This window comes from Rhamphochromis longiceps, linkage group LG1, assembly GCF_057381845.1.
Source record: "Rhamphochromis longiceps isolate RC_006_pf linkage group LG1, R_longiceps_female_GT1.1, whole genome shotgun sequence".
Classification (NCBI taxonomy): Eukaryota; Metazoa; Chordata; class Actinopteri; order Cichliformes; family Cichlidae; genus Rhamphochromis; species Rhamphochromis longiceps.
In genome coordinates this window covers 30,039,186-30,067,143 of record NC_140557.1, presented here as the reverse complement: position 1 = coordinate 30,067,143, position 27,958 = coordinate 30,039,186, and the positions used below count along the sequence as shown (strand labels likewise).

General features: G+C 41.9%; 1 protein-coding gene across 3 annotated transcripts in view; it reads right to left on the bottom strand.

The window, feature by feature from the left end:
* The window catches only part of LOC146678970 (E3 SUMO-protein ligase PIAS1-like), a 57,664-nt gene that overhangs the window by 13,261 nt on the left and 16,445 nt on the right, over nucleotides 1-27,958 (bottom strand). For 2 of the 3 annotated variants that reach the window (XM_085405402.1, XM_085405411.1), the window contains exons 2-5: nucleotides 18,137-18,632; nucleotides 479-563; nucleotides 227-365; nucleotides 8-142 (exon numbers count right to left, since the gene is read on the bottom strand). In XM_085405402.1, the coding sequence (XP_085261528.1) occupies nucleotides 8-142; nucleotides 227-365; nucleotides 479-563; nucleotides 18,137-18,632 (855 nt within the window). Of the gene's footprint in view, nucleotides 1-7; nucleotides 143-226; nucleotides 366-478; nucleotides 564-18,136; nucleotides 18,633-25,473; nucleotides 25,926-27,958 lie in introns of those variants that run through there. The other variant, XM_085405395.1, reaches the window with a different exon arrangement.

The following is a 27,958-nucleotide window of genomic DNA, read 5'->3' as shown; positions in this document are numbered from 1 at the left end:
CTCCTACCCTTCCGATCTCAGCGGTCCACGACACCACGATGGTATTGGGGACTGTGGTGGACAATCTGACCAGTGAGGTAATGTTGATTGGGCGGCTGGGCCGCTTGGGCTCGACACCGTTTTTGGTTGGAGGAAGATAACCCTAGAAATGAGAAGCGAATATCATTAATGTCGTTTTCCAGGTGGCATTCTAACATTCTTTATTAAACGGCTGAGCGCTTCTCACCGGCAGGTTGCACGGCTTCCCGTTTACTTTCACACACAGATTGGGGGGGAAATGGTCTTCCTGAGGACAGCTGGTCTCCGACAGGCAAAACCGCAACTGAACCTGAACTGAGAAGTCACATTTGGTCCCCGAGATGTCCCTTTGAGAGCAGAAACACATTTATCAATGCGCAGCCGCGCAAACCCTGTACATTTCTGAATTATTCATGAACAATTCAGCATCCTGCGTTGACGGAGCGGCGTTAAATTTTACATTGAGCTGCTGATCTGCTGAACTTGCTGCGGCGTTAAAGCGAAGGCGAAACATGTCTCCTGAAACCGCTGGCTGTTGTCTGACGCTGCAGAGAGACAGAGAGAAAGCGGGAAAGGACATGTTTAATAGTTGAGGACATTACATATAAACCTGAATTAATCGTGCCTGCTTTCTCACATTACATGCATCTACTTTTAAACCCTCAGACATAAATATAATAAAAAACAACGTCTGAACAAATAACACGCCCCATACATGAAGCAGGTGAGGAAATATGTGCACAGCTGTGTAGCAGAGGGGCTCTCCTTCATAAACATCTGCATTATCAGGCAGGGCTCGCACGCATGAAATGACTAACTGAGAAACACCTGGACGCCAAAACCAAACCTCACACTAAGGTGAAAACGAAGGAGAAAATGTGTGCGTGCTATTTATAGGCCCACCCACAGGTGCGAGCTCGAGAAAAGTTTGAGCTGGATTTGTGTAGGAGGTCAACATGAAACTACGAGTCACGAGGGTTCAAACCGAGCCCTGTTTTGCATTTGGACTTTAACGATGTTTCAGCTTCTTAGGAAACTTGCTTAAATATCTTCTGTCATAAAGTGAAAGACAGACACCGACAGTTAGTTTCTCTTGGCACAGATGGGTATCCCATCGAACCAGTGGCAGTTCAGGGGTTTAAAAAAGAGTTTATATATTCTATCATCCCTGTGAAAAATTCATTAATATGTTTGAACATGTTCGTTTGATGATTTCAGATGGAAATGTAAAAATAGCAAATTATCATTTTAGGGTTATTACATTTTAAACTGCAACTACACAAAAAATAGCAGCCACAGAGGTCGTAGTGAAACTCCAAACGTGACAGTTTCTCAGGTCCTTCTGTTTGCACTAATATTTATACTCTCACATCTTTGGGAGCTCACCTTTGACACTACCTTCAAGTCTTTCGTTTGGCAAGATAAAAGCCCCGTGGGTCATAAAAAATGTGGTATGGGAGTTACAGACATTTAAGTATTATATTCAGTACTGTGCAAAAGTCTCGTTTCTTTATGTTGTGCTTCTGAGGATGGCATCTCTCAGTGCAGTACGTTCTATATATTTGAGAAAACTGATCTGAATGTTGTTGTTAAGAAATACAAACATTCAACAACGACCTGACAAGGGACATGTGGGATACATCTGCACTTGGTTTAAAGAACGATCATGGATTGGCCTCCCCAGAGTCTGGGCCTCGACTTTATTGAAGATCATCTGAACTGAGAACAGGAAAAAAAAGGCAGCCAACATCCAAAGAAGAGCTTTGAATGTCCTTCAAGAAGCCTAGAGAACTATTCCTGAAGACTACAAGACAGCTTCCTAAGGCTGTGTTGAACCATAAAGTTAGAATAATAATGGATTGCATTTTATATAGCGCTTTTTGAGACCCTCAAAACACTTTACAATTAAACTATTCATTCACTCTCACATTCACACACTGGCAAGTTACAGTTGTAGCCACAGCTGGGGCAGACTGACAGAAGCCCCTCTGGCCATCACCAGTAGGTGAAGTGTCTTGTCCAAGGACACAACGACCAAGACAGAGAGAGCAGGGGATCGAACCGGCAACCTTCCGGTTACAAGATGAGCTTCCCAACCCCCTGAACCACGGTCGTCCCCTGACTGACTGTGCAAAGTCAGTTTTTATCTATATGTTGCATTCCCGTGTCACGCCTACATGTTTCAGTAAATCACTGAACCTACTACACCTGTATTCATGTGTTCTGTACACACATGAAATCAAACTACACTTTAAATTGGGTTGAGATGAACAAACAGGTAAAAAAACAAAAAAAACCAAAAAAACAACAACAACCAAAAAAACAAAAAAACAAAAAACATATTTAAAAAGAAATTCCAGCTGAGATGTAGAACAGGTGATGAACTTCTTAGTTGGAATGAAACTGAAAAATGAAAGCAACTAAAATCTCCACTGAAAAAGATTTTCTTAAAAAAATCTTCATTACAAGTTTTCCTTACGCAGACCACTATAATCAGTGTTAAAACACTGTTGATGTTTTACTCCCTCTGCGTGGATGTTGTGAAACAGATAAATCTCAGTGGGAATGTTTTGGTCTGCAGGTTGTGTAAGTGAGGAGCGAGGAGGAGTTGTTGCTTTAGCTACATAAAATAATGCTGAACTGTGAGTGTGTGAGTTAAAATGTGTCTCTGTACACACACACACACACACACACACACACACACACACACACACACACACACACACACACACACACACACACACCAGCTTTAAGAACACAAAAATGCTTTCCATATATGGCGCGTGCGTGTGTGATAGGGGGGTGGGGGGCAGTACAGTTCCTATGGATGATTACTGGACCAATCATGTACCTCCTCTCGGCATACCAAACAGCCATTAAATTTCCCAGTGATGACCCGTCTCATCACCAGCGTGGTATATAATTTGTTTGACATGTGCAGTGTTTGCTGTATGTTCCTGTGTTTTAAGCAGCAGCCTGTGCACTGCGGAACAAAATCATGCGCGAGTGTGCTTTCGAACAACCATCTCCCTCCTCTCCGGGCACACAGGTTATAAATAGAAAAAGCTCTCTCACTCCCTCACTCTTGCTCTGCCTATCTCCTATCACTCTATAACTCCCTCTCTCTCTCTCTCTGGTGCTGGATTTGTTTCTGGTGTTTCAAAGTGAGTGGTTGGGAGAGATATGAAAGAGGTTGAAATGGCCTTTGATTGATGTCTTCCTCACTCTCACTAACACAAGGCTGTATTTTTACCCAAGCACAGTGTTGGACATCAACTTTAACATATTTTCTTTGTTTTTCTCACTAACTGGTCTAAAGTAGCAAAATATATATCTGCTTATATCTGAAAGCAGATGCAAGCTCCTCATTAGCCCTTTACCATTAATCTTCCTTGGGATTTCTGTCCTGCTTATACACAAAATTAAAAGTAGCAGTTTGAAACTAAACTTAGTCTTCTCACCACAGATCATATTTCTCATTCAAATCTACAATAGTCAACTTTTGGTATTATAGCGGGCACTGCTGCCAAGACACGTGTTGTGCCATATCTCATCACTCTCCTGTTTCCTTGGTAACCAAGCAACTACCATTAACACAGCACATGGAGCCCAGAGTCGATGAATGGAAGAGTCGCGTCATCTCCGTTCACTCCAATGATCCTGATAATGCAGATCTTTAGCAACATATGCTAGCTGCACCATAGAGATATAGCACAGCGTGGAAGTTTGAGATGCATTTTTACAAGGTAATAAATAAAAAAAAAAAAAAACAAGTCTGTAATGTTATCAGCACACAATCCAACTGCCCACTAAGCACTTGTCAGAACTATTCCAAACTCCCGCTGATAGGACTCTGATTTAGTCAAGGGCTCTGATGAGCCTAGCCTAGCGCTAGCCACAACCGGGTTTCTTTACTTTGTTTTTACTGAAAATCAAAAGCAACACATCTATGGATGTTACACAGAACAAATACAGTTGATTTATTAACAAAAAATAAAGGAAAATCTAAAATCTCACTGGAAACAGGGGAAACGGTTAGCCTGAGTTTCACCAAAAGTACAAAATGCTACCTCAGGAGGCGCTAAATCCCACGAAACTATGCAGACTTCCATTGTTTACAGAAGAACAAGAATAAGAAGCATAACAGCTGCTTAAAACAAACTCAGAGATTTGTTACTGTGGTGATGCAGCAGTTTGGCCCACTGATATCTGCTGTTGCGATCACTCATGTAAGGAAGGCAAAAGATATAAATAAATAAATCTTTTTTTAAATCATATTTTTACTTCTGATTGCAGCCCAGTTATTGGCTGCAATCAGAACATGTGTTCAGTGTGTGTGTGTGTGTGTGTGTGTGTGTGTGTGTGTGTGTGTGTGTGTGTGTGTGTGTGTGTGTGTGTGTGTGTGTGTGTAATAATATACATGTAAGTGGTAAAAATCTTTTCACAGAAGTCTGTTTAGTACTTGGGACAAACTAAATATAACCAATGATTCAATAGCTTCCAAAACCAGCTTCAGCAGCAATATTTCAATGAAATTATTTTCTGTGTGACTTTATCAGTCTCTAACATCACTGGGGAGGAATTTTGGCTTACTATTCAGTTCAGTGAGGTATGTAAACATTTGTTTATGCACAGCTTTCGGTCCCACCTCGACATTTCAGCACTAGGTTGAGGATCTGGACTTGGACACCTTGATTCTTTCCTTTTTCAGCCATTCTGTTCTCTGCTGTACTTGAGATCACTGGCCTGTTACATGACCCAATTTCAGCCAAGCTTTAGCTGTCAAACAGATGGCTTCAGATTTGACTAGAATACTAGAGTGGCACAGTCTTCTGTGGTTAGCGCTTTTGCAAGCAAGAAGGTCCTGAGTTTGCATTTTGTGCAGAGTCTGCATTTTCTGCTGTGTTTCTGTGGGTTATGGCTTCCTCCCACAGTCCAAAGAGAACCAATGGGCAATGTTAACTGGTGATTCTAAATGGGCCGTAGGTGTGAATGCGAGTGTGAATGGTTGTCTTAATGTGTTAGCCCTGCGACGGATTCCCCTATGACAGCTGGGACAGTGGACAAACAGTTTGGCATACAGAGGACTTGACTCAATGACTGTAAGGTGCTCAGGTGGTCCTGTAGCTTTAAAATGAACCCAAACCATCACCCTCCACTACCATGCTTTGAAATTGCTTTTGACGTACTGTACTGCTCAGTGTCTGACCTTGAGATGAAGTTCCTGGGATGTACACTCGTAATAAACTGTAAAATGCCAAAATAGCTGCTTTCATAGAGGTGCTCACACTTGCTGATGATCAGTTACTGACCCTCTTAATTCCGATGGAGTGAGTAAGGGTGGACTTGGGTTTTCAAAGGACTGCAGTGAAAAGTCTCCTTTTCACATGACTGCAAGTCGCTGGCATGGTGGGTCTGTCAATATGTAACTTGGTGATTAATCAAAACCCTCAACCTTTATTTGTAACTCAGCAGGTCAAAGTTACATGCAATAATGCTAGACTGAGTGAGATTTTCCACTTCAGCAGAGTGAAGACTCTTACTTTATTGCCAGTCAGCCGGCTCCTGTTGGTTCAGATGCTTTTGGTCTTGATAGCAAGATTAGGTGTATGCTGGCTTGACATGGGTGGACAGTACAACGGCTGGTTTATATTTAAAAGGAGATTTTATATTTGTTTGCAGAGTGGACTCAGATCCTAACAGAATTTAATGCAACAGCATCCTCTAATTACCCCTTAAAGCGACAGATTCTGCTGTTTAGCAAAAGTTATAAGCTCATAAAATTGACTACATCATATGCAGCAGAATTTCTATAAACTGAGCTTCTACTTATTCTCACTGAAAGAAGCAACAGAGAGCAATGATCAAGAGCTGGAATTACAGTTCCCGGCATAGCATGAAATCTTATTTCTGACTAATGGTGCTTAATAAACATAAATAAATCACCGGGACATTAATTTTGAGGCGCAAGCATAATCACAATAAATAAATAAAAGCTTCTATTAATACAAATCTCCAACCATGTGTCTCAGAGTACCAGGAGATTATTCTGAGTAAATGCAGAAGAAGAGAGGAGGACAGCTGAGGTGAAATTTCTAAAGGTCTAACATGGGTATTACAGATAGCACAGGCTAAAGGATTTTTTGCAGTTTGTGATAGACTGTGTGCTTAATGTCGAGCTTTTGAAATCAGTTCAGCACTTCTGAAGGCAAAAACCTGCAGACTTTCTGTCCTTCATGGTACGCGGTTTGAGACCCTTGCTGTACCTGGCACTGCGCTGCATTTTAAACTGTTTCTAAACTGTAAACTGTATCTAAGGCAGATGGTGGGAGGAGTGACAGATGGGAGAATGACCTCCAATAGGTTGATGTTTACAGTACAGAGGAAATAAACCAAGCGGGAACCAAAATATACAGTCAGCTGCAGTTTTTCTGAGTATATAGAATCACTCAGAGATGTATTTCTATTTTTTCCCCGTGCATGCCTAATAACAGAAGAGGCTGAAATGACACTAACCTAGCTGTAGACCTAGTTTCTACTGAGCCTGAACTGCAGTGGCTATATTAAGAATTTGCTCTAATATTTTGTTGTGCACTTATTAATATAAATGTGGTGGACAAAAACAGCAAAGGTTCAAGGAGATCCAAAATAACTAACAACTACTTAGCCACTGTGGGAGTGTGCACAGTGCCCACAACAATGAATATGCACATACACACTGGTCTCTAAAAATACATAGGTTATCTGATTAATGAGCTCTAAAGGGAGGTGAAAAAGGGATGTGACTGGGTTGGGATTCCCACACGCCAACGAGCCAGCCTTCCCAAAAAGGAAACGTCTGTAAACCTTTCGACAAGCACACAACTGTGAAGAAAGAAAAAAAGTTTTGCGGCTGACATATTTATGTTTGAACTAAATTTATGTTCCAGTGTGACCACATCTGTTTTAAACCATGCGATTTAGCTGTTATCGGCCCATTTAATGGCTGTTATCAGTTGTTATCAGTACAACACATATTGCCAGTAGGCGCACTCCCCTCTACCTTCGAGCTGGCTCGGTAAGCCTCTACCATCCATTGTAATGAGAGATAAACAGAGAGCAACACAGACGTCTACTGTCCGTGTATAATCTCTGCTCCTAAGTGCTGTGCTAAGCTAGCAAATGTACACTCTTTACATGGTAAAAAGTGGGTTAAATAAAGGAAGTGCCAACGTCTAACCTTTTGTTCCAAAACAAAGCTAAAGACTGAGTAAAAACAAGAGTTTGCTCGCTTTTGGTGGCAAATTCATCTGTTGTGGTTGAGAGCTGACTTGATTATACGTCAGCCACTTTTAATGCCGTTTTAACCTGTGAACCTCCACTCAGAAGGGCAGAATGAGGTATAACTACCCACTGGTTGAAAGCGGAGGCCACCTACTTGGGATTGATACCAAGAGATAACTGCCATTCAGCAGGCTCATAACAACTGAAATCAACGTCTAAAAAGGTGTTAAAATTGGCAGCTGATAAAATAGAGTGAAATAATAAATTATATTTCACATTAAAAATAGGGGTGTAACTATTACCAGGCTCTTTACAGCAAGAAAACGTAAAATCTGGGTTCGGCTCTGCTTTGAAAAGAAGAAATGTGAGCTAAACATCAGAGAATGTGCTCGAGCTTCATAGCCACTCTTCAGCACAACAAAGCCCAGCTGGAGTTTATTAACTTGTTAGTGGCCTTGCTACTTTTTCTCTGGTGCACCGCATGCACGGGCGCACCGCGCACACAGAATCAAAGGCAGTGCCACATGTGCGTGCACAAACACAACATGCAGCAGCGTTCACAGACAGAACAAAGACAAAAATCCTTCCAGCGTCACTCAAACTACAACGCCAGAATGATCGGCGACAAAAAGGTCGGCTCTAAATGTCACACTCACATTCATGCACAATGACAACTTTCCAGAAGTGTTTCTTGCCCCCCCTGCAGTTATTACCTTTTATTATCCACATGTTGTAAAGTTACATACTGACAGAGCTCATTTAAGCATTCCAGCGTGCACACAGCACTGCTCAGGCTGGCATTAAAGTTTCTTTCTGGTCCTGCAATCCTTGTCAGCGTGCACACTGGAGCACGCGTGTTGCTGTGTTTTCAGAGCTTGGCCTCTTGCCATCACCCACCACACCCATGTTAGTATAGAATCAAAGACACCCAAAGATACGACACTGTTCCTCCTCTCTGAGACCAGCTTAAAAAAAACAAAGAGGAGGAGAGGAGGAAGCTACAGATGTTTAGGTTTCTTATGAGTTGGGTCTGTCTAATCAGGCAGTTTGTCGAGATGATGATGCACCAACTCAGACAGAAGAGGAAAATAATGCTGCTTTAATAGGCTCTGAGAGATGTAAGCCATTTTCTGCTGCGTGTTTATAGCCGAGTGCAGCCAAGGCTCCTTTTGTTGATGTTCGTTCGCTGTGAGAAGTCTGAGTTGTTTACAGAGAAATAAAGATTTCGCACGGGATCACACGGAGGTCAGAGTACGAGCTGGCAAATCTCTGGTTGTGTTTTGATGCTGGGCGACGAGGTCGGCTCGCGCTTGTTGGATGTTTTGGAACATTGCCGCCATATTCTTCCACGTATAGCTGATAGTGTGTGCGTGATACAGTATCTTTACTGATTCTTAGAGTTCTTGATTTGCTCAGCAGAAACAAGACGTACGGAACATTTGATTTGTGGCGATTAAATGTGCTTGCTCGAGGACACTCCAGTAGGGCGGATAACTGTGACAAGAACCTGAACGCACTGATTTGCAGACATCAAGTGTTTCATTCCGATTTTATTAAATTCAAGTTGTACAACTCTTTGTGCTTTCAAACTTTCTTTCGTAGGGACTAAACTCAGCACTTTCTACTGATGTTTCAAAATTAAATCTTTTAACAGACATGAACGCATCTGATTTGAAGGAAGTTTTTCACTTTAAAACAGTACCATCAGTTAATTAAGACATTAAAAAGGAGCCAATCAAGGAACATACAAATCCTGTGTGAAACACAAAAACATGAAGCCAACAAGCTAACAAGAGCCTTCTATTGGATAATCACTGCAGAGAATAATATGTTTGACCTGGCTACAGGTTATTTCCCCCAAACTGATGCAGTGAGCAGCTTTTCATTTCTTGAACTGTGTTAGAAGAAACATCCTATGGTTTTGGAAAAGATGTCATTCCCTTCTGAAGGGACAAATTATTGACCAGCATCAAGCAAAGAAATCAACTCAGGAGATTGCTGATAGCAATAAAACTGGATTAAGGTTAACGGATTATTAAAATCCATAAGGATAGTGGTGAACCATTATCGTGGAGAAGAAATGTGTGAGAGAATGATCGTAATCAGCAATCACTTAGACATTTGGTGAAGTCACATCATATCAGAAGACCCCCTGTGAGCAAGCACTAGGCGACAGTGGGAAAAAGAAACCCTCCCTTTTAACAGGAAGAAACCTCCCCCAGAACAAGGCTCATGGAGAGGCGGTCATTTGCAACAACTGGTTGGTGTTGAGGGGAGGAAGACAGGACAAAAAAAAAAAAAAAAAAAAAAACACATTGTGGAAAAGATGCCCAGATTAATATTAACAATAATAAATAGTATAAATCACAGCCATGGTTAATATTGAAAGTAAGAGCATTTTCTCATGCACAATGCAAAGAGAACTCAAGGGACTGGGATTAAACAGCGGTGACGTGAAATCCACTTATCAGTGAAGCTAATCAGAAAACAAAGATTCAGTTTGCAAGGGAGCAGAAAGCTTGGACTCCAGTGCAAGGGAAAAGGTCACGTGGTCTGACGAGCACAAACTTCCCCTGTTGCAGAGTGATGGACGCATCAGGGTAAGAAGAGACAAGCGGATGAAGTGATGCACCCATCATGCCTAGTGCCTTCTATACAGGCCTGTGAGGGCAATGCTAAGGTCTGGGGTTGCTTCCAATGGTCACGTCTAGCTTCAGCAAAGTTATGTGTCCAAAAATGAGGTCAGCTGACTACCTGAATATACTGAATGACCAGGTTCTTTCCATCAGTAAATGTTGATGGCACAGACAGGTTTCAAGATGACAATGCCAGGATTCATCAGGATCAAATTGCGAAAGTGTTGTTCAGGAAGCATGACATCATTTTCACACATGGATAGAGTCCAAACCTTAACATCACTCAGAACCTTTGGGACGTGCGGGAGAAGGCTTTACGCAGAACTACAACAACACAAGATCTTGGTGAAAAATTCATGCATCTGTGGATGAAAATAAACGTTGTGACATTTGAGTCTCTAATGACGTACACTACCCAGCTGTTTTCTTTTCATTTTTTGGTTAGTGACTAAATTATAAAATATCACACATCAAACAGCCGCTGTGATAGAGTACTTGTCTTCCCTTGGGGCTTCCCACCAGCTCTTATCAAAATTAAAACTGGGATTTCATAAAACTGCTTTATTCGCAAGGGGTCGCCAAAGCAGATGGATCCATATACTTGGAACACATATGGCATTGGAAAAAAAAGGAAAGGACTAAAAGGACTTTAGCACTGGAAAAATATTAGTGTCTCAAGGCTACAGTCACAATGTAGTGCTAAATACTGCTTAACAGCACACTAAACAAAGGAAAAAACACTTAATGTGTCAGGCTAACACAGAAATATTTTTGGGAGAATCTTATCACAAAAAAGCAGAAATTCAACATTTCGATAGAAGTTTCTAAAGAAACAAGCACTGTGTGAACAATGTGCTGTGCATTACTGGGTGATTGTTGCAGGGATTGCTCAAATATTGTTGCTACCACCTAAGGTAAAAGGTATGACTGCAGTCCCAGAGGTTTGGAGGAGTAAGTCTAGGAGCATTGCGAGTAAGTCTAGAAATACCAGCAATGCTGCTATGACATACCTATCCATATGCTTCAAAACCTCCAATATATAAAATGCCTTTCTCTTATTTTATACAAATGCATTCTCATATACATCACAGTCCATTTACTGACAAACTGAGACTCAATATAAAAAGGAAAAAAGCAATAAAACAATGAGCAGCCCTTACTTGCGCACTGCAACCTGAATGCAGAAACAAATCAACTTTTCTGTGGCTGTATTTATGCCACACTACTTTGCGTTATATGTGAAGATTATGATAATCTAAATACAGAAGAAGGAACAAAAATGAATGTAGGTACTGGAATGTAGGAAATGTTTAAAAACTCTGTAAACATGCGCAGTCACTTCATTCAATCATTTTGTGGCTTTTAAAAAGCCTCCAAAGCTGCATAATATCAACTATCACCATAAACATGACATACTGAGCAATACTAGTTATCTAAATGCCATTACCGTTACTAAAGAAGATACTGATAAACAACTTTAAAGCAAAGAAACTGTTTTTTCCATTTCCACTATAAATACTGTAGGTGGATCTTTGCATCTAAAAGCTCCTCTCTAACAGAAAGTTAGAGGATAAGGCATTTTACAGGATGAGTCAGATAAAACCAAGGAAACTACAGTACTGTGCAAAAGCAGTTGCCAATCTAACACTTTCCAGATGGTACTGCATGGTGGATTCAAATCTGACAGACAGCCCTAAACCAGGACAGAGCCTCCACTATGTTTTACAGATGGCTATAGACCAGGGGTGTCCAACTCCAGGCCTCAAGGGCCGGTGTCATGCAGGTTTTAGATATCACCCTGAGTGAACACTCCTGAATCAAATGATTAGTTCATTACCAGGCCTCTGGAGAACTTCAAGACATGTTGAGGAGGTAATTTAGCCATTTAAATCAGCTGTGTTGGCTACCTCTCTCCAGACCTCTTCCTTGCATAGAAGAGGTCAGGTAGGCTGATGGATTCATCACTTCATAAGACCGGCTGCCACCGATTTTCAGTTCACTTCTTGTGTAATTTGACAATTTGGCATACTTACATACTGTACACCATGCTGAGATATACCAAGTAAAAATGAGTGAAGAAGCAGCCAATGTCTAAAGAAACACCTCTAGAAAGCCTGAAGCACTATTACTCAACAGCACTTAAAAAAATTACATCTGGTTGCTTAGAAGCAAAAGGGGTGACTCAAGACTTTTGCACAGCATTGTACATGCAGATGAATAAACTGCGTAAACATGTATTAGACCCTTCCATCCTTCAAAATGTGCTGAATCGTTTTTGGTAAAGAAGTAACTGTTTAAGTATAGAGTTCATCATCCATCATTATCCACGGTTTAAATTGGTCTCATCAGTATGATGATAGGCGTGATGGGTTGCAGGAAATGTTGAATGCACAATGCAGTGGCTGCAGAATAATGATCAGTTTCACTTTACTGTGCAACCCTGACTGCCGCTGGGCACAAAAATCTTGCCGGAAAATGGGGGCTCAATTGCACAATCAAACCAGGAAGAGAACAGTGATTTAATTTTCCTTAGAATTTGTAGCTTTCCGTAGGTAGCTGAAATGGTTGATTCGGGAAACTCTCTCCGCCAGTAGAGTTATAAGAAAAACGAAAAAAGTCCTGTTGCTGGAGGAAGCAAAGAAGATGATGAGGAGGAGAAAAAGAGGGAATGTTGGACGGGCATTCACTCGAAGGAGAGAGCTCTGGGGAGTTGTCTATTGCCACTTTAATTGACAGGCAGATGGCACCATGCAGACGTGATTCATGTCCTGGCACCTGGAGTCCTGCTGAACTGTGTGCAATGCTGAAGGTTGACTTCTTTTCCCCCTTCCCCTCGTGACCTTAGGAAATGTACTGAAGGTAAGTATGACAGCGACCTCCTAACAGATAATAAAAAAATAATCTTAACAATAAAATAAGTTTTCCAAAGGGGGTTTCAGGATTCAGTATGCAAAGATATAATCATGGGCTGACTCATTTCTAAAGGAAGCCATCCAAAAGAAAAAAACAAAAAAAACCTTATTAGATATTTTTTTCCACATGCTTTTCCTCTACTGCAATCTTCTCATGTAACAAACCATTATGCACAAAGTCCTCATCAAACGCGGAATAGGTTTGCATCCCTTTTTCCCCCCAAAGATATGGTAATTAAATCATGTATAATGCATGTGCTATGATATCCATAATGAGCTGTGATGTATAGTTCTCCGCGCAGCACGGTCAATGATGGAGCACAACCAGTGGGGTAAGATGGGAGATGCTGGTGCAAGCCTCAGTGTTGACCAGTAGGCTCTCAGGCCTACACTGTGGGCCAACCAACCTTTATTCTCCACGCTGACAAAAGTCAGCAGAGAGCACAAGGCTCCACAGGAGGGAGGGTGGGGGCTCCGGGTGAAACGATAAGGAGTGAGGCCGAAGGAGGGGAGAGGATGGCGAGAGCGTGATAATAACTACATTTACATGCGCACAAGAAACCCGGTTACTGAAAGAAATCAGGTTAAGGCCGGAAATCGGAGAAGACGTCGACACGCACCGCAGTTCCTCGGATACTGTAGAGACGAACATAATTATGCAGCTGATCGGCTGCCATATTCCTCACCAGTCTCTCTCCCGTATGCGTGAACCACGGATGTCATATTTTAATCTTATTAGGGATACATATTCGACTGCAGCAGAGTTTTTAGCATTTGGACTGATTTTGCAAAGAGAGATTTGGTTATGGAGCGTAAGGCAGCACCGTCTCCATCTCGCTACGCATACAAACTGTTTCTGAAATCAAGCTTCATCAGAAACGTGACGTTTATGGTGTTATATACTTCCATATAGGATGAGATGAGTGCTGCAAATGCGTAATTCCTTAAATCCAGTTCAACTTCAAAAGAAAGCCAGAAGAATTCGAAATGAACCCCACTGCCTGCTAAAACTTAAGACTTAAATTTGAAAATAGCACACATCCCATGGAAAGTCAAAAATAAATTGCTGCCTTAAAGCGTCCAAAAGTTGTTAAAAATGAAAGGAAGCCAACAAGTTTAATTAATTCTAGTGGAAGAGGTGACTTTGTTGGAGCAGTCGCAGATGGAGACAGAGAAAGAGCAGCATCGATTTTTTAAATTAATTTTTTTTAAAGAAATGCTTAAAAAGAATCGAGATCTGCAAGTTATTTAATCAGTCTGCTGCATATTAACACAAAAAAACAGCTGCTACATGGTCTGGAGGCAGTTTGAAGAAAAACATAATCGGGGAAATTTATCGAGGCACTTTGATAAATAGTGACAATATTTTTATCAGTTATTTTTGTACATGGACATGATTTGTGGTGCTTCCAGCACATCAGTTAGGACATTTTTAGACATTTGTTTTGCTTTTCCTTCCCCGTTTACTCTTCTATTTGCCTGTTTGGTTCCCCCATAAGAACTAGCTCATCATTTTCTGTATTTTTTAGTACATTATTGCAATTTTGTGCAATTTAATCTTGGTTTCACTCGTGGTTATTATGTACAGGTAAAATATATATATATATAAACTGTGTCTGAACTTCCTAAAAACCTCAACCCTGGCTATGACAATAGACTCATTCGAACTTTAGAAACAAGTACATAGCAAATGAGTAAAAATCCTGCCTTTCACTCTACTGTCTTAAGTCTGTCTGCACATGTGCTCTTGTAAAAAACAAAAACAAAAAAACAAAAACTGTCAGAATCCTGGTTGAGCACATAAATGGCCAAAAAAAAAAAAAAATCTGGCAAAGCAGAAGAAGCAAGAAAACAAGTGGGGGAAGGGAGGGAAAAAATGAGAGGGGAACGGGAGGCGAGGCGAGAGGAGACGCAGCAACAATAGGAAGGAGAGAGGGAGAGAGGGAGCGAGCAGTAATCAGCAGATCAGAGAGGAGTACACAAGCGGAGAGGAGGGAGATTATGTGGAAGAGTGTGATCAGTGAGTGAAGAGGGAAAGGCTGTCTCAAGGCAGGAGGGGGAAAAAAATTAAAGAAATTCTCCCAGTAAGAATCAGAGATCCTCCAGTGAGAGGGCAATTAAAATGAATCGATTGCTTTCCTTTCTGCCTCCGATTATTACAAAGAGGGTCGTCACCTCAAAGCTGCAGCTTAGTTTCACTTTCGGAGGCAAATTCAAATCTTCAGCTTCACCTAACGATGCCAGACACCCTCCTCCGGGTTTCTGCTCCTATCACTCAGGCTTTTGGCTCTCTCAGTTTCCCCAGAACAATGAGGGACTGAGCATTTATTATTTATTGGAAAAGATGTTTGTGTTCTTTCGAAAGCAGTCTGTGCGCGAGAGCAATGTGAACGTACGATTCGGAGTCGAATGGAGGGAGGGTGTGTGGCACAGGTGTAGGCCTGTGCGATTTCATCACTCTGCATGCAAATTTTGACCGAGGACAGCAGCGGCGACAGAAGACGGAGAGGGACACAGAGCGGGAGGAGAGGGATGAGGCGTGTGCAGGAAATGGATCGAGTGAGGAAGCGAGAGGGAAGAAGAGGGAGAGTGGGATGATAGAGCTGTAGGCTCGCTGTTTGTGCATGCATCTGCAGGCAAATTAATCACGAGATGGTCTTCTACTCCATTAAAATGCTAATGTAGGAAAATCTAGACATTTCCATATATTTGCAATATATCCCAGAGCCCAAAGAGTCTTATTATGCTAAGTGCAGACTGGGTGCTGGATGTAGATGTAATGCAACGACAAATCTAAGCGAGATAAAGGCGAGATTAAAAGTTGGGTATGTAGAGAATTAAAGGGACGACAGGGCACATAACACTGGGCATTATGAATGTTGGAGAACATTCTGGATATTTGAACCTGAAGGGCTTAAAAAAGCTGTTTTGTTTTCTGTCACAGTTGAAATAAATATTATTTTATATAAGTGACTAATGAACTTGTACTTTACTTACTAATCTAAGAGAGCCATTATCTTATAATGTCACACAGACACACAAACGCATATCACAATTTAGCCAAATCTGATTCAAATTCTGACAGTTGGCGGGTTTGTTATCGCAGCCAGTGTCAACAAAGAAGTGATCAAGCCACACCAGCACAGCCCGATGAAGCCGAACGGGGATGTTGCTGTCCGCTACATCTGTAAATAATCCTTCAGAATGATTCATTTCCAAGCTTGCATACTTATTCCACCACTGTGATCTCCTCTGTGCACAGAATTAGCTGCTGTGCAAACTAAGAACAAAAAGATTTGATTCGAAGCTCTCTTACACGTTAACGATCCTCAACGCTCGAGAGCTGCGTGTCGTCACATGGCAAACAAGCTGAGTTTTGTTAGGAAGCCCGAGATGTGACGGTGTGAAGCGCGCCGTGTGCAGGACCGTTTTCACAGCAGTGCAACAGAGCGACGGCTCGGCTGAGCAAACACGGTGCGGCCGACATACAGCGCTGCGGTGTTGATTGTTTATATCCACATTAGTGCTACAGTTAGAAATATAAATGTACAAAATGAATAAAAGTGCAATTCATAATGTGGCAGCGTCGCTCGAGCCACCTGACACAAATTCCAACAGAGTGGCCTATGTGACAATATAATAATAATAATAAAGAGAACTGGACTGACATTTATACAGCCGCACACATTCAACACATATTTTATCATCAGGTATGCCCATTTAAATGCTTGTAAACTCAAATATCCCACCAGCCGATCACATGGCAGTAATTCTATGCATTGAGGCAGTTCTGAAGGCAAAAGGAGCTCCAACCCTGTACTGGGCAGGTGGCCAGTGAATGTGTGTGCATCTATTCTTCTTTTTTTATCTCGTGTTAGTCACCAGTCACAGTGTTTTCAACTATATAGTATCATCAACATTTAAGACTCCATGGCAAACCTCTCAGCAAATAGGTGCTTTACTTGTGGTCTCGATTATGGACTGTATATCAAAGATGGGTGTGGCCTCCAGGTCTAAAAAGGTATGTGAGGAAGTGCATTAAACCTGTGGTCTTTGTTTGCTCCACATGGTTTACAGTGTCTTATTTTCCTTGACATCAAGTGTGATTGGATCATTTCTAAACTGGTCCTGCCTTTCCAAACAACTTCCCCCCGGAGGAGAAGTTGTTTTTCTTTGTTGACAAAGACATCAATACATTTCATCGTATGTTTTTATCTTCGTGCTTAGTTTTATCTAGTTGTTATCTTGTTTTTGTCACAAAAAGGAAAGTTGTCCATGAAACCTATGATTAAAAGCTATTGATCAATGAAATTAACACTGCTAAATCATGCTGTACACCATGGATGAACTCTGGAGCCTGATGAGTTCATCGTCAGTCGCTGGTTTTTAAGTCTTAATTCAGCAGCAGCTTAATTCAAGCTCACTTTGTAAATTTAATAAAGCAGGGTATGATTTTCACTATTGTATGGCCGTGCTTTGACCGTGATTTACAATACAACTTTATTTGTATACCACATTTGATTTGTCAGCTGGATCCACCCACAAAGGAGGATTTCAGCCAAAATGCTCAACCCATGACCCCATAAACTAATGACGTAAATAGTGGCTATGTTCATCTTCCATAAGCTTTCTGTGGTCTCTACCAGCTACTGAGAGTAGTAACTGGTTCACTGGGCTGCTGAATGCTTTACCATCTCCCCAGCTAGTTACCAGTTTGGTTTGCCTGTTATTTAGAGCGATCGTGGCTCAAGAGTTGGACGTTCGCCTTGTAATCAGAAGGTTGCCGGTTCGAGCCCCGGCTTGGACAGTCTCGGTCGTTGTGTCCTTGGGCAAGACGCTTCACCCGTTGCCTACTGGTGGTGGTCAGAGGGCCCGGTGGCGCCAGTGTCCGGCAGCCTCGCCTCTGTCAGTGCGCCCCAGGGTGGCTGTGGCTACAATGTAGCTTGCCATCACCAGTGTGTGAATGGGTGGATGACTGGATATGTAAAGCGCTTTGGGGTCCTTAGGGACTAGTAAAGCGCTATATAAATACAGGCCATTTACCATTTACCATTTAGAGCTGAGCCGCCTGTGTACAGTGGATTTATATGGCTTTGTTTGTTGAAAACAGATGCCTGAGTGTTTGAGCCAAAACAGTAAAGCGGAGGGCCAGAAAGATAAACTGCTCCTGTAGATTCTAAAAGGTTTGCTTTCATATTGTCAGCTGATACAAAAATAAAAACATATAGAAAATTAACACAAAACGTATTATTTGATTCATGTTGCAGTCACGTGTCACACAAAAGCCACACGTACACATGTCCTCACCTAGACTCGTGGGCTTGATGAGTTCGTCCAGCATGTCGTAGAAGGGCAGCCTCTGGAGCTTAACATCTGGATGCACCGGATGCAGTGTCGCTGAGGAGGCCAGGTGGTGCGTCAGCCCGGTCAGCTCGTGTTTCCCAGGACCGAGTAGCGAGAGCGGCAGTAACGCAGCGGGCGATGGGGCTCCACCGTGACCGGCGTGACCCTCGTAAGCCAGCTGCGTCAGGCCAGCAGGCAGCGCCGCGCCCCCTCCCCCGACCACTCCAGCTGTGGCCGGGTGGTGCGGCCCAGGCAAGGCCAGCTCTGAGTGAGAGACCATTTTGGCCGGGAAACGTCTTCGGTAGAGCTCTTTGATCTTCATGTGCACGGCGGGGCTGCAGCCGGCTTTCAGCAGATGCAGCGCCTTGGTCAGCAGCTCGTGCTTGCGTCCGTGCTTGTTGCGCCCGGCGTAGCCCAGCAGCACCTGGAGCTCCGACACCCGCAGGCTCATCACCATTTGCTGTGGTGGAGGAAGGGGTGAGAAAGACGATGAGCAATCAACTTTCAAGTTTCAATACCAAATATCTAAAGTAAGTAGTTAAAGCATGTTGTCATTTTTTGCCTGTGGCTTTACAAAAAGTAACAAAAACTGAGCTGCTGTGCAGCATTTAGCGTCAAACGCTCCATCGACCCTTTGAATTCAGCTTAACTGACTGGACTCTCGCTAACACGGTTGCCTTACATAAAAAAGATCCCGGTTTGAGGCTGTGAGGAGACACAAACCCAGCCTTAGAGGCTTACAAGCCGGTCTAATCCTTGTGCTCGACCCAAGCCAGGATAAATGGATGGATTCTGTCGGGAAAGGCAACTGCCAAATCAAATATCTGGATCTATCCGCTGAGGCGACCCCTTGGGAAATAAGGGAGAAGCCTAACCTTAAATTGAATTGCCTAGATCACAGTTTGTTGTCTCATGATTACTTAACTTAAAAACAAAACAAAAAAATCTCCACAGAGAAGAGGATATCTAAATAAACCCTCTGCCAGTTTAACAGTGACGCATTCCCACAGCAGCAGAGTTGTTACTGTGTCCGGTGCTGGAGTTGGGGACTGTTTTTAACATGAGAGCAGTGTTACTCTCATTTTGCCTTGGATCGCTCGGGACTGCCCACGGAGAGAGGCGGACGAGGAAGCTGCTGCGGACGAAGACTTCTGGCTGATTTATATTTCTACGTGTTTACATTTTTTTTAATACAGATCCAAATTTGAGCTGAGTCTGCACGCTGATGTACTGTAGCTTAGCACAGCTAACACTTTGCCTCACAGATGTTTAGAAAGAACACACACACACACACACCATACAGTTTCCCTCCTGGCACTGAGGTGCATACAATAAGTCAGAGCAGCTTAATTTCTAACCTGTGCATGAGAACAGCACCTGTCCAAGCGCTGCAGAAAACACTCACCCTGGGAAGCAGTGCACTGTACTGTCCATTTTTTTTAATAAAAGAGAAATATAAGCATTAACCAACAAAGGAGTCTTTTACTAGCTCACAATGTGAGACTGAGGCTGTACCTCCCAGGGGGTAGTGGGATGGAGTAGGTGCAGGAAAGCATGGGGGAAAAAGTGCCATTCAGTTTAGCTTCAGAGCCAGCAGCACTAGCAGTTCGTCATCTAGCAAAACCGACTGTACAAATACTGAATAAGATTCTCACTGCCTTATAAATCCACGGGCTTTAACTTAAACTCTCAGCAAGTGTAACGAGTACATCCATAACCTGAGATAAATCCATCTTAAGTATCTGCAACTAGCAACAACTTCCTCGATGTGACAACCAGTAAGCTTTGGAGGAACCTCAGTCACTTCAGTCTTTGTGTGTTTGAGGCTTCGGCTCCTTCACACGAAAGCAAGACTTTGTCAGATTGTTAAGAGCAAACAATGATCGGGGCAAAAGAGCTGAGCGCGTGCTCTTTAATCTAAAGATAAGGAGTGGGCGGATGAAGACGTTTAAATGAAACATCAGCTCATTAAGCAGCATCCATTATACATGAGGAAACCATATAGCACAATCGTAGCACAATCCTTAAAGACACGCACACCTACAGGGTACACTAAGAGTGCCTTGGATAAACTTCCTCCCTTCATCTCCTTTAATGACAGAGGAGCTAAAAATGCACAAACACACACCCCTTAAATGACAAAGCGCACAGATCTGCTGGTGCCCAGTCTGTCAGCTTTGATTAAAGTAATCCACACACACACGCACACAGAGTCATTTTTAGTTTTATGTACAGAATCTGCATGCGTCTGCAAAGGTTTTGACACTTCAATATACAAGATTTAAATGAGCTTTTTATACTGATGCATATATATCGATGCAAACTTACCCCATGGTTCCACATTTAATAGACATTTAAAATGTCATACATGATCACTTTAGGCTACTTTTAAAACCTAACCACAGAGGGGACTTTTTACATATGAAAAACAAACAACAAACCTCAATTTGTACTGCGGAAATAGATTTTCTGTCCTTCCACCTAACCCACACAATCTAATTTATCTCCTCCACAGTAGTCCATCAGGAGGATTCGGAGACATGTTTCAACAACAAAGTAAATTCCATTAATAAAATCTGCTAATTGCATTTCGCAATCATCAGGAGGGGAACTGCCCCGTACCTAGAAAATTTTTGTTTCGCTTCCTCCGTGCAATCCTTCCCGACTTGACCAGAACGCTGCCAAAGTCGTGGCGTGAATGTTGAAGGTGAAAGAAGTGAAATCGGATTGCTCTTGAATATTATGTACATGTTAATCTCACTTCGTTTTTAGCACGGGGTGGCCCAGGTGTGAAAGCAACCTCTGGCTCTCATTCGACCACAGGACTGTAGTGCGTAATTAAAACAGACGCGCTATATTAACGGGAGTTTTGAACGGAACTGAAACCCCTGAAGTGTGACAGTTTACAGTAAATCTTCTTCCACTATTGCACACGAAGGTTTCAGAGCCTGCAAAAGGCAGCAAATCTAATTTCTACTTCAAACAGCAGGATGACACTATTTGAAACCAAACAAACATTTCTGATAAAATGAGAGGCAAAACAAGTCAGGAGTTGTGTTGTGCAAAATCTTCGTCTAAATCAAATCCTTTCTAGTATAAAAGCAGCAGCAGCTAATGAGAGCTGGACTTCAACCTATGACCCACTAACTCAAAGCCCTCAAGGTAGACATCAGTTCAGATCCTTTGTTAATTTGTCCCTCAGTGTCAGGAATTCAAGGCTGCAGTTCTGCTGTAACGTCCATAGATGTCTGAGGGACAGCATCTACTTGAGGTGACTGCTGTTGTCATCTGGCACTATATGAATAAAAGTGAATTGAATCTGCTGCAAATGATCTCAGTGGTGGCACAGTTTTGTTGCCCAAAACAATGCAATCGCTGCTCACCATCTGCCCTGCTCGCCAGGTTTGCTTTTTGCTTTTGTCCTCTTTCCAAAAGTAAAAATTGAACTTGATTTCCACGAAACTGGGCAGCAGCACTTCCAGGAAGCTAAAAATCTAAAAATAGCAAAAGAACTAGAAGTGGAGCAGAGACTAATGACAAATCGGATATGGTTTGCCTTTTTTTCCCCCTTTCAGGTGTGCAGAAACTTTTTGAATAAGCACTATGCCGGATATCTATGAACAACTACATCAATATTTATACTACTCGATAATGTATTTGGCCTGTAATATGTCAGTTAGTATATTAAAAAAATGCACCAGTATGTCTTTTAATGTTGTTTGTAATTTAAACAAACACATATCCAGCCACTTTATTAGGTATACCTGCTCAACTGCTCTTTAATCTCAATGTCTAATCAGCGAGTCACATGGAAGCATTTGGAAGCTGGCAAATCTGCAGCAACTGTGTGATGCTGTCATCTCAATATGCAGCCAAATCTCTGTTTCCAGCACCTTGTTGATTCTGGTACAAGGAAGGTGTACTTAATGAAGTGGTTGGTTAGTGCATTTCACGTAGTGCCAGAAGTTACCAAATATTTAGATTTAAAACTACTGAATTAGAACTTTGAGCGAATCCTGATTAGGAATTTACTGAAACAACAAACTGATTATCAATTTTGTTACAAGTGAATTGAAGTTGACTGTCACAAGGTTCTTAAAAGTTAGTGTTTTGCGATGACCCAGTTTATGGGGGTTGTTTAGTGCCTGCAGGAAAAGGAAACCATTTTACACAACCTGGGCTCCAAAGTGACAGAGCACAGGCTGCTGTTTACAGACCAAACACTGCATCTTGTGTACAGCTGCCACATATGCATAACCATGCACATCCGCGTTCATTTGTGTTTCGCGAGCACTGATTTACGTTCGTTTCTTTCTTCCCTTAACTCTAACCACTGCTTGCCTAACGCTAACCACACAGCAGGTCTGCACCCTAAATCGGATGATTTACGTTACGGGGACTTTCTTTTTGTTCCCCAAAATAAAAGGTGAGTCCCCACCGTGTAAATAAGGCGTGCAAACAAATTTTACCAGTCAGAATATAGATCTGTCCTTTGTTGCTGCACAGAGTCAAGGCAGAAAACAGAAGGCAGACGACCATATGTGAATGTAATTCTGATGCCTCTGGTCTGAAGTGCACTGCAGTTATAAAAACACATCAGTCAAAGACAGACAGCTACTACAGCAGAAAGCTCTATCACAGGTGCAGCACACAGCCAGCAGCTGTCTCTTGATGGATTTTTCAAAATCTAGATGTCTTTAAAAAAAACAAAAAAAAAAAACACACAAAAAAAATCCAGGAACAACCATTTGGATTTTAATCCAGTATCATTTCTTTCAGTATCCTGAGACAGACAGATATCGGGAGACCCACAGTTTATTGGTTCGATCCAGCAGCTCTCCTGCTGGCGACACAAACGACCACTTCAATGAAATATGCATGTGCACGACAAGTGGGGGGAGGGGGGAGGTGGAAAAAAAGGACACCGGCCTCCCACTATTTCATACCCACATGCTAAGCCCCCTACCGCCACTAAGCCCCGCCTCCACCCTCTCTCACTTCAACGCAAACACACACAAAAGACAGGCAAATACGGACAAGAACAAACATCACCTAACATAAACTGACACACACACACAAACTTCCAACACACTGCGGATGTGTAGCATTCCTCTAGCTCCCAAAAGAGAGTGAGAGGGAAAGAGAGAGAGACAGAGAGAAAGAGAACAAACAGAGGAGAGAAAACACTGGCTGTGGAGGTGTTGGAGGAGCGACAGATGAACAGATCACAGCCCTCACTCTCTTCCCTCTGTCAATCACTCTTCTTCCAGGACAGGTGGCCTCCATCGGGCTCCATCTCTTTGGGTCAACAACAGATGATCGGCATTTGCGAGTGATTTATAAGACTTTTCTTTTTTCTTTTTTACCTGCAAATCTACTAAATTAAAAAAAAAAAAAAAATCTACTGCATCAGCTTATGGCTCTAATCTGAAGGAGCCTTGTGTTCTTCTCACACAAGCAAAGCTAAACCAAGCGGAGTTTCAAGCAGAAGGAGAACAGCTCAAAGAGTAACATCAAAAAATCTGTGTGTCTGTGTGTTTTTTCTTCAGGTGAAACTCTAATTTTGTGACTCTTACAGATAGTGCCGTACAATACTGCAAAATTTGGTGCTGAATTGATACCAATAAATACAGGGCCAGTACTGCCGATACCAATACTTTTAACATTTAATGAGCACTAAATCACTCAGATTTTCAACAATAATTCGTTAATACGATAAAACACACCGTTCAGCTTTTCGTGTATTTTAGAACATTTTCCTTTTTTTTTTTTTGGAGATGTTGAATATAAACGCGCCTGTCTCTAAAGCAGTTGAGGTTCGGGTGTGAAATTCATGGTTTTCAGGGTCTTTATCGTTAACTCGGTTTTCCTGTGTCTTTTCCCGTGTTGCAGTTGTGTGTCTTATTTTGAAAGAAATATTTACGCGTTACCATAGCGACCAGAGAGCATAAAAGGGAAGAGAGGAGGATGTTACTCTCAGCATTGTTGGCGCATTTCAGGAGGACGCTGCTAATAGAGATACACAGTTACACAGTGAATTTACGTTTATTAATATAATTACAAAATACCACAGTTTTTGTCTTGGTCGTATCACTTTATTTTGTTGTATTTATCCACGACACCTTGACAGCCGGTCCGTGAAAATATTGGTTAAACCAGTTTGTGGCGCAAAAAAGGTTGGGGACTACTGCACTAAAGAAGTTTGGGTCAACTTATGTTGTTTAAATGTGATGTATCTGGAACCTAGAATAGGTTCATAGTGCTGAACTGGACTTTTAAAATATTTCAAAGGGTGGAATCGTCGAATGTTGGGTGCTTTTGCTGGAAAAACGCCTTTAAATAGTTGAAGATAAGGTTTGTATTCGACAGCTGATGAATGAAAATAGATTAATCCTTCGAGGACTACCCTGTTAGGATATTACAGACAGCTATAAACAAAGCATTATTTGCCTGTTAATTTGTGAAAAACTCTAATGCACACACACACACACACACACACACACACACACACACACACTTCACAGAGAAGCAGTGGCCTGACGAAACAGCTAACCTGTGCCTGCTTTATTCATGACCCAGATCAAAGCCTCAGAAAAACAATGTACTGCTTTAAAGTGATATCAAAGAGGTATTTTGACATTTAGTGTCACAACATTAACAACCAGTGTGACATATGTTGCTTGCTGCTCTCCTGACGACATGAAAGCAGAAAAACATTCTCACTTTATTAGTCAGAATAAGTCTGAAATGCGTCGTTCAGCCGTGCGTCGTCGCTGCTTCGGCTGCGGCGAAAAGCCGCCGGTTAAACAAAGCTCGTTTGTGGGAGAATGTGCTCCATTGTCTTATTTCGGTGAAACAACTTGACATGTAGGTGCGAAAGGAAGCTGCAACAAAGAAAGGAGAGCAACAGACGGAGAGAGGATACAACACAAAGAGAGTAGCTAGTGGTGACAGGGGAGTTCTTACACACACAAAAACACACAAACACACGCACACACACACACACTGGTGACCAGAGCAGAGACGTTTCATTTACCAGTCTGTGGCATTTTCAGCAAAGCATGCTGGAATTGAAGTGCACAGTTTTGAACTGAAGTAAAGAAATAAGATTTTGATTGTTTTATTAAATTTGCTAATCTTGAGCTCGCTCATAATTGGTTACATAATCAGACTCCCCTGTGAACTCATGTTTCCACTTTGCACTGAACAACATGCAGCATCCAGTGGGAGCTGTAAGATGTGTATACTTAAGTTATTAAATTTGGAAAACCAGATTTTACCTATGTAGATGATCTTTTTACCTGCAGAGCTCGAACCGGATCCTGATCGGGGTCCTTTAAATGTAAACCATGCCGTGTAGTCATAAATGGTCTGCTGCTTCTCGTCTAAGGCTCCAGCAACACAAGTCCAGTTTTCCTCAACCATTTAGCAACCGGCTGTGAGTTAGTGGGGGAAATTGGCCGCGTTGGTTGTGCACTGAAAACCTTTGTGAGATTGCTCAGGTCACAAGCAGACTGGCAGTCTGGTAGTTTGCACGGAAGACACCAACGTGAATGCAAATACTGGCTGAAGGGTAGAGAACCTGCAAGAAATCTGACGTAGAGCGGAAACAAATACAGTTGCCTTCAAAAAAAGATGTGCCTTTTAAAACATGCTGATTTACTTTGAAGGCAAACACTCTTCCGGTTTGTGAAGCCCTTTTCAGATTTTACTCCGTGAGATGTAGCAAGTGTTTGCAAAGAAGTCAACATCTTCCAAGCAAGCCACAGACGACTGTGGCAGTCTGCTGGTGACTGAAGCAAATCTCATAGAGGGCTGTGGTCCAGCCCCCTCTTTGGGACTTTTGGTTAGCAATAGCCAGCAACCTCATGCAACCACTTGCCAAATGGTTGGGAAACACAAGGAGGTCGCCAGGAGGTTGTTAACCAGTCAACCTTGTACTGCTTTGTGATTTTAGTCTATGTATTTATTGTGACCAACTCATGTTGCTGGGTTTTATGTATTTTAATATCTATTTATGGATGGACCTTGCAGATGAACTCGGGTTTAGCGTACTGTGGTGTGTTGTTATTGCAACAACCTCTTGCTTATATAAACAAACAATACAATAAAAATCAAACAGAAAAGCCTCTAAATCTGTCTGCTCAAAACATGGTGTTAAAACTGAATCTCACAATAACCTAGGATGATGAAATTCCTTCAGGTGAGTTAGCAAGAAACAGCATTAAAAATCTTTTCAGAGTCCGCTGACCTAGGGCTGTTCGATATAACAATATATATCGGATGATGATATAAAAACATCTATCGTTTCATTTTACGCTATCGTTTGTTTTGTGATGTCACAAAATAAACTGTTCGCGGCAATATTTTTTCATCGTTTTGATGGTCACTGTAGTGGCTATATTAATTTCTTAAAGTTCTCTCTTTCTCTTATATTTAATATAACCACACTAGCGACTGTTTTTATGCGTTGTCGTTAGCAACAACGACGGTAAAACCATCGCGTGTCCGCTTGTTTATGTTCCACATAAACCTTTCACAATAAAGCTCAAGATCCTGTTGAGACTTTTCAAAATAAACTGTGAAAAAGTGAAAGAGTATGCAGCGTATTTACGGATCAGAAGCAAAAAAAAAAAGAGCCGTCAGGTCCTAAAAAATAAACCTTAGACTCAAACGTTAGAACAGGCTTTTCCCCGCAGCACGCTGCGTAATAAATACTCACAAAGAAAACGGCGTCCGTTACAACTTATGTCTAAAGATATATCGTTTTATGCGTCGGTTAAAACACTCGACTCCAGGTACACGACGCCGAGCTGGAAACACTTCACTCAAGTTGAGCTGCAAGAGATTCACAGAATTTACAGAAAATATAACATTTTTGTGATTTATATCGTTATCGGGACAATAGATGTCTTATATCGGGATATGAGATTTTAGTCATATCACACAGCCCTACACTGACCATCACTCGTACAATTCAACTCATAATCTTTCAAAGAGAATCAATAGAGACATGGTGCAAACCACTGAAGAACCCACAGAAGGCAGCTAAGATTAAATTTGCAGCTTTTGGATAAGCGTTATTTTTGGATACATCTGACTTGAGCCTCCCTGGATCTGTCGGTTCATGTGCAAAAATCAAACCAAACTGGACTGATGCAAAGTGAAGCATGACGGTAGGAAAACAAAGTCAGGCTCTTTTTCTTACAATTGTGCACGAGTACTATAAACCTTTAAATGTACAGAATGAATTTCTAAGTTAGTATGATTACAGCAGTTTCTAAACGAGCTATTATCAAGAGATAATGGAGCAGCTTTTATATGGACAATGATCCAAAGCATAAATGGTAAATCAACTGGTTCTTACATAGTGGTTTTCTACTTGACCAATCAAAGCACTCACTTCATTCACCCTGTTCATACAAGCACTTCTTTCTACAGCTGAGTGCCATCCAACATTCACGTGTTCATACTCTGATAAAGGCACTGGAGACCAACTTGGGGTTTAGTATGTTGCCCAAGAAGACTTAGCCATGCACACTGCAGAACCTCCAACTTTCTGATAAGTAGATGACCCGCTCTACCTCCTAAGGTACAGCCACCAGTATCTGTTATGATTAAAGTCTTAGAATCCTGACCTCAGTGCCATGGAGTCCCTTACTTAAATTCAAAGTCTGCAGCTCCAGAGGACATTAAGAGGTTCTGCCAGTGAAAACATTGTGAACATGATCCTCACTGCTTGGTCTCCACACACTTCTTTGCCTTCATTAGAGCTGTCTATCTATT